Source organism: Zonotrichia albicollis, chromosome 1 (genome assembly GCF_047830755.1).
Source record: "Zonotrichia albicollis isolate bZonAlb1 chromosome 1, bZonAlb1.hap1, whole genome shotgun sequence".
Taxonomy (NCBI): domain Eukaryota; kingdom Metazoa; phylum Chordata; class Aves; order Passeriformes; family Passerellidae; genus Zonotrichia; species Zonotrichia albicollis.
Genome location: NC_133819.1, coordinates 8,926,368 through 8,942,469, shown reverse-complemented (window position 1 = coordinate 8,942,469; position 16,102 = coordinate 8,926,368). Strand labels below are relative to the sequence as shown.

At 41.6% G+C, this 16,102-nt stretch overlaps 1 protein-coding gene across 5 annotated transcripts in view; it reads right to left on the bottom strand.

Moving 5' to 3' along the window:
* Positions 1-13,605, bottom strand: part of DNAJB6 (DnaJ heat shock protein family (Hsp40) member B6) — a 58,314-nt gene extending 44,709 nt beyond the window's left edge. For 4 of the 5 annotated variants that reach the window (XM_074552400.1, XM_074552587.1, XM_074552530.1 and 1 more), the window contains exons 1-5: positions 13,447-13,605; positions 4,620-4,728; positions 3,803-3,912; positions 1,093-1,152; positions 623-733 (exon numbers count right to left, since the gene is read on the bottom strand). In XM_074552400.1, the coding sequence (XP_074408501.1) occupies positions 623-733; positions 1,093-1,152; positions 3,803-3,912; positions 4,620-4,684 (346 nt within the window). In that variant the 5' untranslated portion in view covers positions 4,685-4,728; positions 13,447-13,605. Of the gene's footprint in view, positions 1-622; positions 734-1,092; positions 1,153-3,802; positions 3,913-4,619; positions 4,729-12,455; positions 12,674-13,446 lie in introns of those variants that run through there. The other variant, XM_014269254.3, reaches the window with a different exon arrangement.
* Between the last annotated feature and the right edge of the window lie 2,497 nt (positions 13,606-16,102).

The following is a 16,102-nucleotide window of genomic DNA, read 5'->3' as shown; positions in this document are numbered from 1 at the left end:
ATATTGCTTCCTTTAATGAATGTTTCCTAAATGAAGAATACAAACCTCAAGAACCATTTTATCTGAGTCTCTAAAGGCTCTATACCCCAAGCAAGCAGGTGACATGAATTTGGGAGAAGGTCTAGATTATATATGCGACTGTTCCTATTCTGATAGAAGAAAATCAGTCCTGCTAGGACACAAGTTCACACTGAGAGTTATGGTGTAACAGTTATAATTACGCTGTCCCATTCAGAAGCTCTCAAAGTTTTAATTTATTTACAGATCAAAAGAGAGAAATCAACAGACTAAGTTAGCCTGCTCAAATTCTTGAGAGGAAATTCCAGTAAGCACTTTTTCTGTTGAATATTATTTCAACTTAGAGACATTCCAGACATCATTTCATGTTTGGCAAACCAGGCCTTCCAACAAAACATTAATTGGCAAGCCATACCTAGTTTTGTACAATAAAATTAACCAAGAAACAGGTATGAAACAATTTCAAATATAACACAAAATACCAGTTGTTTACCTCATTTTCAGAACTATTTCTATTAAAACTACATTAGCTCGGCTTGTTTTGTAAGAGTAAAGTTTTAGCCCCACTTTAGATACATGTTACTAAAACCAGGGGATCACTTACCAAAGAAGTCAAATGAAAAGGGGTCCCTTCCACCAAAAAACTCCCTGAAGACATCATCTGGGTTGCGGAATGTAAATCCAAAATCAAATGGACTATCATGATGATTTCCACCTGCAAATAAAAAGGAAAAAAGTTAAATTTCAGTTATCTTTACATATTCTTACTAATAAGAAAGTTGAGGCCTATAGGGTACTTGAATCATCTAAAGATATAAACGGTTTCCAAAATTTCTCTTTCAGATATCATTTAACTTGAGTACACACATTACTTCATCACTTTCCATAACAGTTTCTCTGTTTTCAAATAACAGTAATACCTTTTATAATAACCAGAAAAACTGTAAAACAATTGACATCTTGATTTTTAGAAGACTGAATTTTAGGCCCTAGTACAGGCATTTCCAGATTCCTGTCTTGAAAAGAAAGCTACAGAAAATAAAGAAAGAAAAAAACTGCTGATTGTCAACATACCTCCACCTCCATTTATTAGGCCTTCTTTTCCATATCTGTCATAGATGTCACGTTTTTTAGCTACAAGGAGAAGTTGTACATCATGTCAGTAAACATGTTTGTTGGGTTTGTGAAAAAATAAAACCACTTATCAGCATTCTCAGTTAAGCATCTTCTCAAAGCTAGTTTATTTAAGGAAGTTCTGATATATAACTGCTGAGCATCTTCAACAAGAACTGCCAAAGCAATTTACTTCAGAAAGAAGAGCTACTGAACTTCAAGCTTAAGACCAGTAAGCTGTAGGAGGTCCAGTCCTAATGTATCAGAAAAAGTTTGGTTTAAGGACAAACTTCATATAGAAATTTGCCTTTAAGAAGAATATGGCAGATTTCTTCTTTGGACAGCTACCATGAAAAGCTTTAAGGCTGTGAAGGACCTGTGGACCTCAACCTGCTCCTCCACACAAATCCAACTGTGAAGTTGGTCACATCTTGCCTGAACAAAGCTGTGATCACATCAGTTTCTGAGAGAAGATCCTACAGGCTCTCTGGAGAGCAGTTCCAGTGCTCAAGCACTCCCTTCCTCCTCTCCCACTTGCCAACCCTGACCATTGCCTCTTCTCCTTTTCTTGCACAAGACCAAGCCCATTGTGGGAGAGTTAAGAGAACAAAGACCAGTGTTTATAAGAGTGACTGCAAAACCCCTAAAATTAATTATAACCATTTTTGCTGGCTTAATTGTGGGATATGGAATGGAGAATGATGCTCCAAAATGCCAAGGAAGGATGTGACTCAAACTATTTGCTCTCTATTATTTTAGAAGGCATGGAATGACTATTAATTTCACTGTAAACCAGCCAGTATTCATGAGAAAGGAGAGAAAAATGAACTCCACATTATTGCACAAGATCAGATGGCACTTTGGTACTGGAAGGGAACCTGAAGACCTTAAAGAGGCAGACAGACAGCTCCCTTCGCCTGCACTGTTGGGGAAGTACCAGTCAAAAACCAATCAGGGCATTTGATTTTATTCTCTTAATATTATTATGCTTTTCCCAGTGGAATCTCTTCAGTGAAAGATGTTTTTAAAATTTAAACAGCATCACTGAAAGAACATGCAGTTACCTCAAACAGATATTGGAAAGTAAAATACTTCTGACTAACAGGAATTAAAATTTCATATAATGGTTATCATCTCAAATAATAGCTTGCAACAGGTTCACATGCAGACAAATCCCCAAAGCTTGATATATTATCTGTATTGCCTTTCTAGACAGCAGTTTTTAAAGAAGGGAGGTTAACCTACCCATCCAATTATGAAGAAGAAAGCAGCAAGGTAGATAAACTGTCATGGGCAGGAAACAGCAAATAGGCCCTGAGGGCTCACAAAAAACAGAATTCATCTTGAAAAATGTTCCATTTTTGAAACCACAAGGTTTCCCACAAGGGAAGTGTGTTCAATGATCACCCAATTTCAGTATTTTTTTTGCTTATGTAATCCCTTACAAAACTATTCTTCTGCCAAAAATCTGTCATCATTCAAGCCTGTAATGGTGTCAGAAAATTTCATTAAGTTTGCAGAACATTTGACTGCCTCTCAACCACTGGGCTGAAGATTCTGCTATCCCTGCTGCACAAATGATTGTTAAGACATCAGTAACTTAGGATTTGGCACAGATCCAAAAACTGGCAGCACTTTTAGAAGCTGTTCTAAAATTCTAGCACTGTACTGTTTCCAAAGAACTTAGAGATCTGTTTAACAACCAGACCAGTATCCTATTTTTATCCTGCTCAAAAAAATTAGCTTAAGAAGGATAAAGTACTCTAAAAGACAAGCATACAATGAACTAATGATAAATTAAGTTCTTTTTCTCCCCTGTTAATTAACTATCAAAACCAAGCAAAGAAACACAGTGTACAAGACTGCAGCTCACTAAATCAGGCTGAACTCTGAGAGGTAATCTAGATGCTGCTAGAGCTTTAAATATAGCTTTCCCATGCTCACTGTCTCAGGTGAAATCAAGGACACTTCAGAAATAGCATATCGACAGCTGCAGTCAATTACAGAGGAAAATAATCAAAGAAGCTTAAATCACTTTGTTATGATTCAGGCTGCTTTTGTCAGAACACTGGCAAAAGTTAATGATACTCTTCAAGCAGAAAGACATGGGTGAACTGTAAACTGCATTCCTGCACTACATGGGTCAGGCTAAATACCTCTTTCAGAACAATTCAAAATAAACACTGTCTTTAGTATCACAGTTGACTGAAATTACAGAACTCACTCAAATGAAATCCAAACTTTCAGCAAGATTTACAGTATGCTTGGGTTTTCTCAAGACTAGTTTACTGTTACAAAAACTAGAAGCTGTAGGCCCAACAGTGGATACTTCAGACTTGGTCTGGTCTGACTTTCAAGGATAAACACAATACCTCTATACTGACAGTAACACTGGCCTCACCTGCTGAGATAAAATTAATCTTGGGATTCACAGAAGTTCTGCAGAAATTTCTAGCAGACACTGAATTTCAGTTTCAATTTTTGTTTCAAAATTTCTGCTTATTCTGCCTTATCTGCAAGCATCTTTTTCTTTCCTTGCCTTTGAAAAGGAAGTGGTCAAGCTGGATGGTGAACCAAAATAACAATATCCCTTCAAAGCATCACAGATGAACATTTTCAGCCTGATCCCCAGAACAGACAGGCAGTTCAAGAGCCCTTTGGAGACACCTACCATCTGACAAGACTTCGTAGGCCTCAGCTACTTGCTTAAACTGCCGTTCTGCCTCATCCTTATTGTCTGGGTTTTTATCAGGGTGCCATTTCAGTGCCAACTTACGGTACCTGAGTGGAAGGAAAACAAAGGATATTTTACTCTGAAATAACAGAATATGCTATACAAATAAACACAATGTTGTCAGGTTAAACAGGTTGTCAAGGATCAAAATAAGAAATTCCTGGTGCTTTGTATATTGCATCAAGATACTGGGAGCAACCTGCAGGTACACAAAGAACCAGCTACTCAGATATGTTTTAAATTAGAAAGCAGGTTTGGGGTTTCTTACTTATTCTGAAATTATTCTTGTGCATTTTTGATGATCAACGTCTGCAAGACCTAAGAAAAACATTCCAAAATATTTCTGCTGTGGGCTTCTCCTTAGAGCTCTGTAATTATTCAGTACTACAACCAGCCAAGGGAAGCATCAAGAGGAATCTGGTACATTAGAAGTTGATAAAGCTCCAAGAACACACTGATTGTGACACCCTAACATTAATGCCTTCTTTGCCAGCTGCACACAATTCCTATCCTCCAACGAAACACTTTAGGCAAAGTGTTCATAACTTCTTTCTTAGAGAGGCAAAGCTAAGCTTGCCCCCAGGTTGATGTGCTTTGCAATCATCCAAGACCACAGATCAGACATTTGAGTTGATAAAGCAGCACATGGAGGAATTTGCAAAAGAACACAGGAAGACAACAAAGTGTGACTACAAAAGCCATGTAATTATATCTGTCCCTTAAAATCCAAAACATCCCCACCAGTGACACTCACGCTTTTTTGATATCCTCTGCTGAGGCATGCTTCTGCACTCCCAGAACTTCATAATAATCCACCATGTTTCAAGAGTTCTTGTGGTAACAACAGCTGAGTCTTTCCAGTCCTGTAACAACAACAACAACTTGTAAATGAAGCTTGTCCAGTACTGCTACTCCATGAAAGTCAGGTAGGAGCCTGGGACTGCCTTGTATCAAACCTGACCCAAGAAAGACAAAGTTCAAATGTTCCAAATTGAAAATAAAACTGCTTCACTTTAGGTCAAGAGATCAAACAATTACTTTAATTCAGATTTTTATGTTCTTTAATCCCACTGAAACACAGTACACAAACACACAGAGATACAGCAGCTCCTGAAACAGATTAGACTGATAAGCTGAGTATTTTAAGAAGGGTATCTGGATTACAGTTTTGATGTAGATATTAATAACTCTGAATGCAAAAGTTCACCTGTTATCTGTGACACCTGTCATGTCTAAAGCACATATGGGCATAAACAAAGGGACCCATCTTTCACATCTGTTCTTCAGAACATTACTTCCACTGACATGCTCCCTCCGGAAAAGCAATGTTTGTGCAGGGCCTGGAAATTTAAAACTCAATCTCTTATTGAGTCCAATAAGCCTTTCTTGTACTCAGACTTTGACAAAAACGTGCATGTTGCCTAAACTACTGAATATCATTTGCCTCCTTTACACTTCTCAAGATAAGCACATAACCAGCAAGATTGCTCCAACTGCAAGGTAACCAACCAACTCAAGTGCAGAGGCACTGAGTGTTTGTTAGTATAAAAGAACAGTTATCACAAAAGTCCTGAGAAACCCAGAAGTTAAAAAAGCAATTTAAACATTGACAGTTTCTTGTCAACATTGGAGAATAATTACAAGGAACAGTTTCACTGACCATTACTCCAACTAAATGACCACTAAGATGAAAGAACTTTCCTAAAAAGTTTCAAGAATGTTTCATGTCTTCATGCAATGCTGTCTTTCTCTCCACCATTAAAAAAATCTCCATTCTGGCAAAACTTCCAATCCCCCTTCCATCCTACCACTGCTGGCTTGTTTCAATTTAAGGAACAATAAACAGTGACCCTTTTCCAGTAGTTATCAACTTGTTGCGGGGAAAATCACCCAAATACACTCAGAACATAATACAGCAATGCATTAGTCACATTTTCTTATCTTGTGCATCAAGAACAAAAACTCATTGAAATAACCTTTCCCCCCTCAAGTCATTCAGTGTTTTTCATTTTAGCCCAGGCAGTCTCAGTTTCCTTTTTCCCAAGAAAACCAAGTATGATGTAGCCTAGTGAAATATTCTAAAATTAATTCATTGTACTACTTTTACAAGTATCTTTCAACATCCTGGGATACAAACACTGAAAAAATACTTCCTTTCAAAATAAATTGGTACATCTTCAAAATATGTTCCTGCTGTAGGTTAAAGCTTAATTACCTTTAATTATGGATTATGGTTACACACACATTTCCTCAAATGGCAGAACCAGTTTAAGGGATACCCTGCCACGCTTCCTCCCCTCTCCAAACCACTTACAGAAGCAAATGTACTGGAGGACCCACGTGTTTAAAACTTGGGTGGTTTTAGCAATCCCCTTAACCATACAGTCCCACAAACACAAAATTAAAATGTAGCAAGTAAATAGCCCTTTGAAGAAATCTCCACATCAAAAAAAAACATAAGGGTATAGTTAATACTGTGACCAACACCAAAGGAAGTTGGGGGACGTGCACTAAAATTAAGAATGCCAATAATAATAATGTACTAATGGCAGTGTTCAATATGTAAACATACAGATTACCAAAAATATCCCAGGATATTTGCTATCAACTTGCTTCTCTAGCTTTGCTGTTTCCCACACAACAATTGGAACAGCTCTGTGAACACAGAGGCGAGGAGCAGAGTCAGGGTGGGTAAGTTTGTTATCAAATCCCACAGCCTTATGAGGAACAGCACACATAGAATGTACAGACTGCAAAGAAATCAGGGGGAATCCAGCATGAGTCAAGCTTAAGGCTAAAGGTCAGAGTCCCTCCTAACAAGCCTAAAACTAGCAAGCAACCAGCAAAAAGCCTCAGGACAGGAGCATATACCATAACACTAAACGTCTTTCCATATTCTCCTTTTCTTATACAAGACCTTCATTAGCTCTCCTCTCAATTCTGGTACCTATCTTAGAGGGAAAACTTAAAACTCAAGCTTCTAACTAGAAAAAGCATGTAGGAAAAGCAACTTAGATGTAACAAATAAATCATATCTTTCCCTAGAGAACTTTGTGCACACAGGTAGTTATATTGTTTTCAACACAGTATTTTTTTTTAAACTTTCCTGCTTGTTTAAAAGCAATGCTACAGATCTGTGAAGTTCAGACTCAATATAAACACCATATATCCCAGATAACAGAAACCTGAAGTTGGGACAAAAAAAACAAAGCAGAAGCATGATCACCTCTTAACAGATGACTCTGACCCTAAAAAGCTACTCCTTCAAGATGGAGAAATTATTTGTTTCAAAGAAATGTCTGGGGATTGCATGTTCTGTCTTTAGTGAGTGTTACTGCTCAGTTTTTACTTGTCATTAGCATAAAGTCTGGAATTAAAACAGCCAGAAACCTTCTAAAGAAAAGAAATTCTTAATATTCTCCTTCTCCTAATCAAAGTGTCACCCAAGTCAGGTGACAGGAAGCATTCATCTCTAATATCCTGTTATTTCTATCTGCTAGTTATCATAAAGTATAAGCTGTACTGCTGAAACTTCAGTTATCATAGGAACTTTTTGTATGTAAAAAGGTTTTAAAAATATTTAGAAGAAAAAAACTCATCTGCAACTTCTTTTGTCCAGCTAAAGAAAAAAAATGTCAGCCAGTATTTAGCCCCTCAACAGCCAAAAAAACTCCATGCACACCCACAAAACCCCCCTCCCCCAAAATATCCAACAATATTCACAAACTAGAAAAGACCTCCATCTACAATCTTTTCAGGACAGAATTATTTAAAACACTCACTCAAGAGAACAGCCACCATCAGCTTATAATAAAGCAGAATATGGATCACCATTGACTTAGAAAATAGAAGATGGCCAATTCAAAAGAAATAAATCAGTACTTCTAAGGCTAGCAGGAATGTGCATGGTGAAAATGCCTAAATGTTTCAAAGATGCAAACCTTACACCTTCCTGCAAGAAACCACCCAACTGTCCTAATCACAATGACATGACAAAAATCTTCTCCAAACACGCAATCTGTCAAATAATTTGTCTCCAAATATACAAGCAAGGCTCATTAATTAGGCACTTGAGAGTTTTTCTAAAGCAAGGAAGAAACCAGCCCACATTAGCTGATTTCCTGCCTCCATCCACAGAAAATCTTCAAAATTTCAGAAGAAAATACAAGCCAAAAAAAAAAAAATAAACCAGCTGAAAGAAGATGTTTCATGGCCTTTGTGTTTGCTCACAAAAATCTGTAGTTCCCTGAGCTGGGAACTGCACTATGTTTACAGTGTGCTATCAGCTACTCCAACTCCTTCTTTGGGGCATGAAAATCAAACAGGCAAATGCTGAAGTGAACCAAAGGTTTCCATAGCTTATAGATTTCTCAGGCATCACAGGGAAGGCAGCTTTGCTTTGGTTTACAGTGGCCCTGAACTACACGGACACAGGACCAGGCTCAGGCCCTCCCCACACAGCTCAGCCTGAGTTACCCAGAACCTGGCCCATAAACTCTTTACAGCACAGTCCTCAGCTACATAAAAAGCATGAGAAGCATTACAGAAGGCAGATATGTAGAGAACTCCAAACTTTGATAAGATCAGATGCCAGAGAAAAGCAAGTAACCAGACAAACAAGCAGCAGGGATGACAAAGCAGCACCCCAAACTAAACAGGGAATGGGGGAAAGCATCCAAACAAGAAATTCTTCAGAGCAGCCAGGAGGGAATTCAGACAGCAAGGGGCATGCGACCTTTGCAGTCAGCTCAGTCAGAAAAAGTTATCTATTTCTGGCCATGAAGCAAGGGGCAGCACAGAGAGTCCTCAAAGATGCCAGAACAGCTCGAGCTCAGTGACTGCAGCAGTCACCTGGAGAGCAGGATGGAGTTCCAAACTCCTGATTCACAAAGCTCACACAGCAGGCACTCATCAACATCCTCTGCAGGCCCCACAGCACCCAGGTGCCAGCACCTGCTGCTTTCCATGGAGTTAACTGAAGGATTGGTGTCAGCTCTGCAGGAACAAACACCCTGCTCTGAAGGGTGAACTCACAAAAATCCACTGTGCTAACACAAAGTTTACCAGAGCATTTTTTAAGAGTAAGAATGCTAAGGAACAAATAAAGTTACCTATGAGTACAAGAACACAGAGTAAGAAAACCTGTGTACGTTTTGTGATTAATAAACCTGACAAACACATTTAAACAAGGCACCAGCCTTAATTTTTTCCTCCCACTTATACATACACAGTGCAGACTAAAGCATATTAACAACTTCAATACTTTTAGCTTTTACTTACCTAAGCTTAGAAAAACTGTCACACTTTAACTTCACAGGCTCTTGAAATTTATTGTTTCATGGAAAAATGTCAATTTACCATATAATTTAAATTAATACGATGTACTTAAATAGCCATGTTTATGCTCATTATTTTAATACTCCCTCAGTATCCTCAGGAGATGAATTTAATAAAATGCACATTCCAAAAAGCTTAGTTTAATCTCATGTTTACAGCAAACATCCTGCCTGTATGTCAGACAGCAGAGTGGATTTGGATACAGTTGTTGTTATTATTATACCAGTTCACCAGGGAGAAGGCAGCTGGGCTGGCTGCTTTACCTTGCAGCTCGTGTTCCATTGTGGAAAAGCCAGCAACAACAAAACTCCAGCACAGCCAGACAAGAGGCCCCTGACCAGGACACCCTCACCCCTCGAGGCAGGAAGCTGCAGAGTCCTGTCCCCTGCTCTCCTCCCCAAGGGCAGCAAGACAATTCTGGCAGGGACTACAGACCTGCTCTGCACTGCTGCCTGGCACATGGAAAGCCTGAACAGGGCAACAAGTGAAAAACCATTAAAAAAGAGTGAACCAACCAAAAATGGAAACAGAAGAAATACCAAAATCTTCATCTGTGAAAGAAATGTAAGCTGGCTAACAAAAACCAGGGAAGGATGTTGATCAGTCAACAGGCCACCCTCACCCCCTTGGCTGAGACTCTCCTGCTTATCCATCTCATCTCTGATAAAGGGGGACTTATTCATGATCTTCCCTTAAAGCAAAGCAGCACTTTTCCAAAACAACTCAGGTGTCCAAATTTGGAATTGTGTCCCAAATATCTGGAACACTGTCACTCTCCTAAAACTCACCATAAAAGGCTATTTTATACAAAGTATAATAAAACCTTATTTTAAAAAATATATGATATGTCTATGAGTAAGCAATTAAAAACAGTGAAAGCCTCAACTGAAAGACATGGCCCAGAAAGTTTTAGGCAAATAATCACATGCAAACAGATGATCCTTTAGGGAAAAGAAAATAGTTCAAAGTTTCTACACATTTCCCCTGAAGTGTTTTTGAGTCATGATAACTTTACTTAAGCCAAAGAAAAAGGAAAAAAAAGCTTCATTAAAGAAAACAGCAACTTTTGATAGGCTGTCACAGATTCAGACTACATTTTAAGAGAGAAAAAAATTTCTAATCAGAAAAATTAAAGTTTTAATAAAAAATAGCTGCAATGTAGCTATGAATGGCTTCAGACTTACTATATGGCCTTTAAGATCCTTGTTAAGTACTGAGTCCTCACTAATACCAGGGGGATTTCAGTATTCAGAACAAAGAGAAAACATAAAACCTACAACTAGAACCTGTAGGAGTGAAATGCATATGCATGAATTATTTCTTCCCTAGCACTTAAATAAATAAAGCAGAATGATTTCATTAAGTCTAAAGTAAGGAAAATCTAACATCCATTCAAATGTATTTCATACAAAAGAAAATAGAATTTAAACTACTAACACCCTCAAATATAATTTTATTTTAAATCTATCTTGAAAGATACAATCATCATATGCAAGATCCAACAAGTTTTGACAAAGCTAAGTAATTTCTCACTAATCCTTCCATTGCTTGAATAAGACAAAGGAAAAGCTTTGTCATTAAATGTTTCCAGGACACAACTGAGGTTCTTTTACAAATGCTATTAGAGAAATGGAGCACTTCCTACTTAAGGAGCACAATGCTTAAACATAAACCTCACAGAGCTAAGTCGAAAATTACAGCAACGAGTTCCCTTCAAAGCGAGCCTGACTGCACGGCTCAGAAGCGGTGGATGCGCTCTGGGAGGCTGGAGAGCCTCCGGTCCTGTCCTGTGCTGTGCTCTCCTGTCCTCTCCCGTCCCGGCAGCGGCCCCAGCGGGCCCGGCCCCCGCGCTGACATCGCCGCCCGTTCCCGGCCAGGCCGCGGCAGCTCCGGCCCGGGGACACCGCAGTCACCGCCCCCGGCCCACGCAAGCTCCGCTCACAGAGCTCACTGCGCCACCGAGCTCGGCACAGGGGCAGAACAAACCAAAAACCTGGTATTTATATCTCGGGTACTGTTAGGAGCTCCTGTATCCTACGTAAGATAATTATGATTTAACATAAGTTATTCCCTCTCCCCGCATACATTCCAAAACTTCTAATGGATAAAAGCAAGAACACAGTCGGTAAAGAAATCTATTTATCTATTTAAAAACATCAGTAGCAAAACTCGTTAGCCCTCTAACTAAAACTTCACAGAAGTAAAGCCCTTCCTGCCTTCTTCCCAAACCCAGCCAAGATAAATGAGCAAACTGCATCGATCTGGGAAGGACAGAGAATATACCAGAGAGAGAAGCTGCCTGGGTAAGAATCTGCTCTAGTTTGAAAGCACAAGTACTTAAAAGACAAGCTCGATGGAACTCTGCAGTTTACAGATTTAGTTTACATTATTAGTAGCACTGCAGTCTAAACAGTGCTGCCAATAAAAGCAGCAATTTAAACTTCTACTCCAATAGAGATTATTTAAGAAAATTTAATACTAATTTAACTTCCATTTTCAACACACTGTTATTCTCCACTGAGAAGTCAGCACAGGCGCCGAGGGGAGTACACAAAGTTAGAACAGTGTTGTGCAATAGGTAAAATTCTGGTTGTTTGCAATAAAAAAGTAATCACAGAGACAAGATCTGTAAATACATTTACTCACTGGTCCAAACAAATACATTTACTCATTGGTCTAAACAAATCTTCTTTGACAACATAATCCATCAAACTAAATGGTATTTTCACTACTAGGCTCTTGATCGCCAGCTGAACATAAAATCCCTAACTGGAGTACAAGGATCTCCGAAGAGTAAACAAAAATTAAGGTCAGCAGGCAGCAGTGAGTACAACCTCTGCTGCAGGACCGGAGAGGCAGAGCCTTGCTTCATCCCAGCTGTTCCCTTTGTATCAGCACCTTGTTCTTATCACTTTTTGACACTTTATACCCTAAAAACTCTTGACTTTGATCACTGACTATGCAATGACACAAGCCTAACCATTTGAACATTATAAACCCAGCTTTCATGTTACCGTGTCTAAATAAGTAGCAGTTTATAAATACTACAATTTAGAACTGATTTGTTCAGTATTTAGAATTATTTCTAACACCTTTGTTAGCACGGCTGAAGCACACGTTTTGAGCAGCCAAGAAGAGCTCAGGCAGCAACACAACACAAAGTGTTGGTGCAAACAAGAACGCCGAGTTGTAAACCCAGCCCACAGCCCCCTCCGAAGCGCAACAAACACTGAGGACAAACAGCGTTCCTTACCTGGCAGTGTCAGCTTTCAACTCGGCTCGGAACCTGGCAACAGCGAACTCAAAACACCCGACCTCTGCCGACCTCACCCACAACAAACCTCCCTGCTGCCCCTACCCCGAGCAGTAAACACTGAGCGAACGTATCTGAACTGCTTCCATCGGGGGAAACACAGCGCGTTTGGCTTAGGATCATCAGGGGCGGAAAATGCCGCTGAGATCATCCAGCCCAAACATCCCCAGCAGCGACCGCCACTGTCCCTTAATCACTAACCCAGCCAGCGCCACATCCAGGCGCTCCCGAACACCTCCGGGGATGGTGACTCCACCGCCGCCCTAGGCAACCTCTTCCAATGCCTGACCACCCTAAACGCGAAATATCTAACACATTATCTAATCAAACATCTAATACATTATCTAATCTGAATCTCCCCCGTCTCATCTCAAGGCCATTCCTGTGGTGCTCTCACTGCGGGCTCTCACGGCCCGCAGCTCACCCCCCTCTCCTTTCAGGGACTGTAGAAAAGGAGAACGCAGCACCGCTCGCAAGCCGCCTAGGCAGTACCCCGCGACAAAAAGCGCTTTAAGGAGAAGGTCTGCTTAACGAAACGAGGCTCGGCCTCATCCCCTGGGAACTGACACCACTGTGAGCAAGGAATGGAAAGCCAGAATTTATTTTCTGCCTCGCGGCGAGCAGGCGGCAGCGCGGGCTGGCACCGAACGTCCCGGGGTTTGTCCCGCTCCGAATGCCGGGGGAGCCCAGGGCAGCCGCTCCCTCCCCGAGCTCGCTGCGATCCCCGAGTCCCGCCAAGGCCGGGCAGAGCCCGCACGGCAGCCGGGGCCGATCCAGCAGTGCGGGGCCTGCGCCGGCCGCGCCGCGAGGCCCCGCTACCAGGGACGCCGCTGCCGAGCACCGCGGCCCGGCCAAGCGCCCGCTCCCCGCTGCCCCTGCCTCCCGCACGGCCGCAGCCGGGCGGCCTCGGGCCCGTCCGCCCCGCACTCACCCGCCGGTGTCTGCTCAGCGCGGCCGCCGCTCCCGCCGCTTCCCTCCCGCCGGGACAAACGGCAGCGGCCGCAAACAGGAAGCGCCGCCAGCGCGCGCCGTCACTTCCGCCCCGCCGCTTCCGGAAGCTTCTCGAACGGCCCCGCCGGGTGTCCCGTGCGAGCGGAGAGCGCCCCCTGCCGGCCGCCGGCGGGGCTGCACCGGGGCGGGGCGGGGCCGCGGGAAGGGCGGGGCTTCCAGTGGGGGCGGGGCTTCATGGGGAGGGGCGGGGCTCCGTGAGGGCAGGGCTCCGGGCGGGGCAGGGTCATGGCGCGTTTGTTTGTGCGCCGCGCGTTTTAAACAGCGATGGCTGCTCCCGGCTCCACGGAATCACAGCGTGTCTGGTGGGCATGGTTGTGTTCAGTCATGGGCTGCAAACAGCCATGGCTGCTCCCAGTTCCACAGAATCACAGCCTGTCTGGTGGGCATAGTGCTGGTGTTCAGTCACGGGCTGGACTCTCAGAGGTTTTTTTCTGACAATGTGATTTTGTCAAGCAGTGCTCAGGTGGGCAGCTGAGGGGAAGGGAGAAGAAAAAAGAATAATGTTAAGAAACATTCTTTGAATAGGTGAGTTTGGCTGCTAGAAGTGCAATGACAAAATTTCTTCCCCTTTGAGGTCCTTACTCTCAAAAACTGGGATTGCCAAGAGAGGATGGGCCAGGCTCTGCTCGGTGGTGCCCAGCAACAGGAGATGAGGCAATGGGCAGAAACTGAGGCACAAAAGCTCCACCTGAACATGAGGAAGAACTTCTTTACTGTTTAATTCTTCTACTTTAATTCTTTACTTCTTTACTGCACTGGAACAGATTGCCCAGAGAAGCTGTGGAGTCTCTCTCCCTCACTGGATATTCCAGAACCATCTGAACACAATCCTGTGCCGTGTGCTTTGGGTGACCTTGCTTGAGCAGGAGGTTGGACCAGATTGACCCTTCCAGCCTGACCCATTCTGGGATTATGTGAGGGAAAATGCAAAAAGTAAAGCCTGGGTGTGGTGCTGTAGGAAAAGCTGAAAAAACAATAATTTTAAGAAACATTCTTTGAATAGGTGAGTTTGGGTGCTCAAGGTGAGATGACAAAAATTTTTCCCCCCTTGTGTGTTTTAGCTGTAGTCTCAAATGTTATATAACTCTGGCACACAATTCCTTTGAGGTCAGATTCCTCTCCATGCATGTAGCACCTGGATACAGCCCTTCACTGGGTGACTGTATTGGAGCATCCTTTGTGTTATATTCAAGTATGTGGTCTTCTGAGTGCCATGGCTGAAAGCAAAGTATAGGGCAGCAAAGTTGTTATTCTATTTTTAAAATGTAGTATTTATCCATGTTTTAAATTGCTGTAAAATTATATTTCTTGCCCCTTATTTAAAAAGTGGAGGCATTAATTTATACATCACCAAAGTGAAGTTAGAGTTTCCACGCCTAAAATGCATGCTTCCCAAATAAAGTCAATTAAAAGTCTACTCATTATTTAGGAAGTGTTTGTGTGGAAGTGGGGTTAGCTCAAAAAGACAAAAGCCACCTTGGAATAAGGCAGGGGAAGAAAACCTAAAACAATCTGCAGGACAAGTAGTAGGATAAACCTAAGTATAGGCTTGGTGCTTTGGGGAAATGCAAGCTTCAAAAGAAATATTGTTGATGCTAAGTTGTGGTTATGGAAATAATTCTTCAAAATTAGAGCAGAGGGACACCTCACTCCATTATGAGTTTCTCATCAACAAGGAGCTGTGGATCCCAGTCATTGGTCCATTTGGAAAGACAAAAGCCAAAGGATTTGTAGGTTAGACTGGCTCTTCCTTATGGGTGAGGTTCACACCTCAGCATTCACAGCCTGGCAAAGGCAGGTCAGTACTGTGAGGTGTGGGAGGAGACCATATAAAATTTTGATTTAATCCTTTAAACATTTCTTGATGTGGAAATAATGGTTTTTCCCCAACCTTTTATAACTAATGACTGGGGAGAAAAAAATTGAAGGGTCCTGTCGCAGACATTTTTTATGAAAAATCCTCTCCTTAAGATTTTGCCTCCTGAGAAGCTGTGAGGCCTCAGGAACAAAATGTAAACTTTGATTATCTGCTGCTGTGGAATGCAACAAGTAAATCTTGGATTAGCCCATGTTAAATGTTTGTAATTAATAGCCAATCACAGCCCAGCTGGCTCGGGCTCTGTCTGTGCCACAAACCTTTGTTATCATTCCTTGCTATTCTATTCTTAGTTAGCTTTCTGATGAAATCCTTTCTTCTGTTCTTTTAATACAGTTTTAATGTAATATATGTAATAAAATAATAAATCAGCCTTCTGAAACATGGAGTCAGATCCTCATCTCTTCCCTCATTCAGGAACCCCTGTGAACACGGTCACAGGGTCCTAAAGCCTGAGCTACAGCAAACAAGACAGAAGTTGCACAAGGCAGTTTCTTTGCTTTAATAATTTAAAGAACAGATTTTATATTTACAGTTAAGATATGATGGATGCCAACCATAAAACTTTCTTTTTATCCAAGCAAACAAGAACGAGGCAAAGAAGCATGATTCCACATGGAACTAGAGGGTTGGAATCTGAACACTGCCTGCATCAATGCAACCAGGACCATGGCTTCTTTAACACAATTGTTGTCATTAC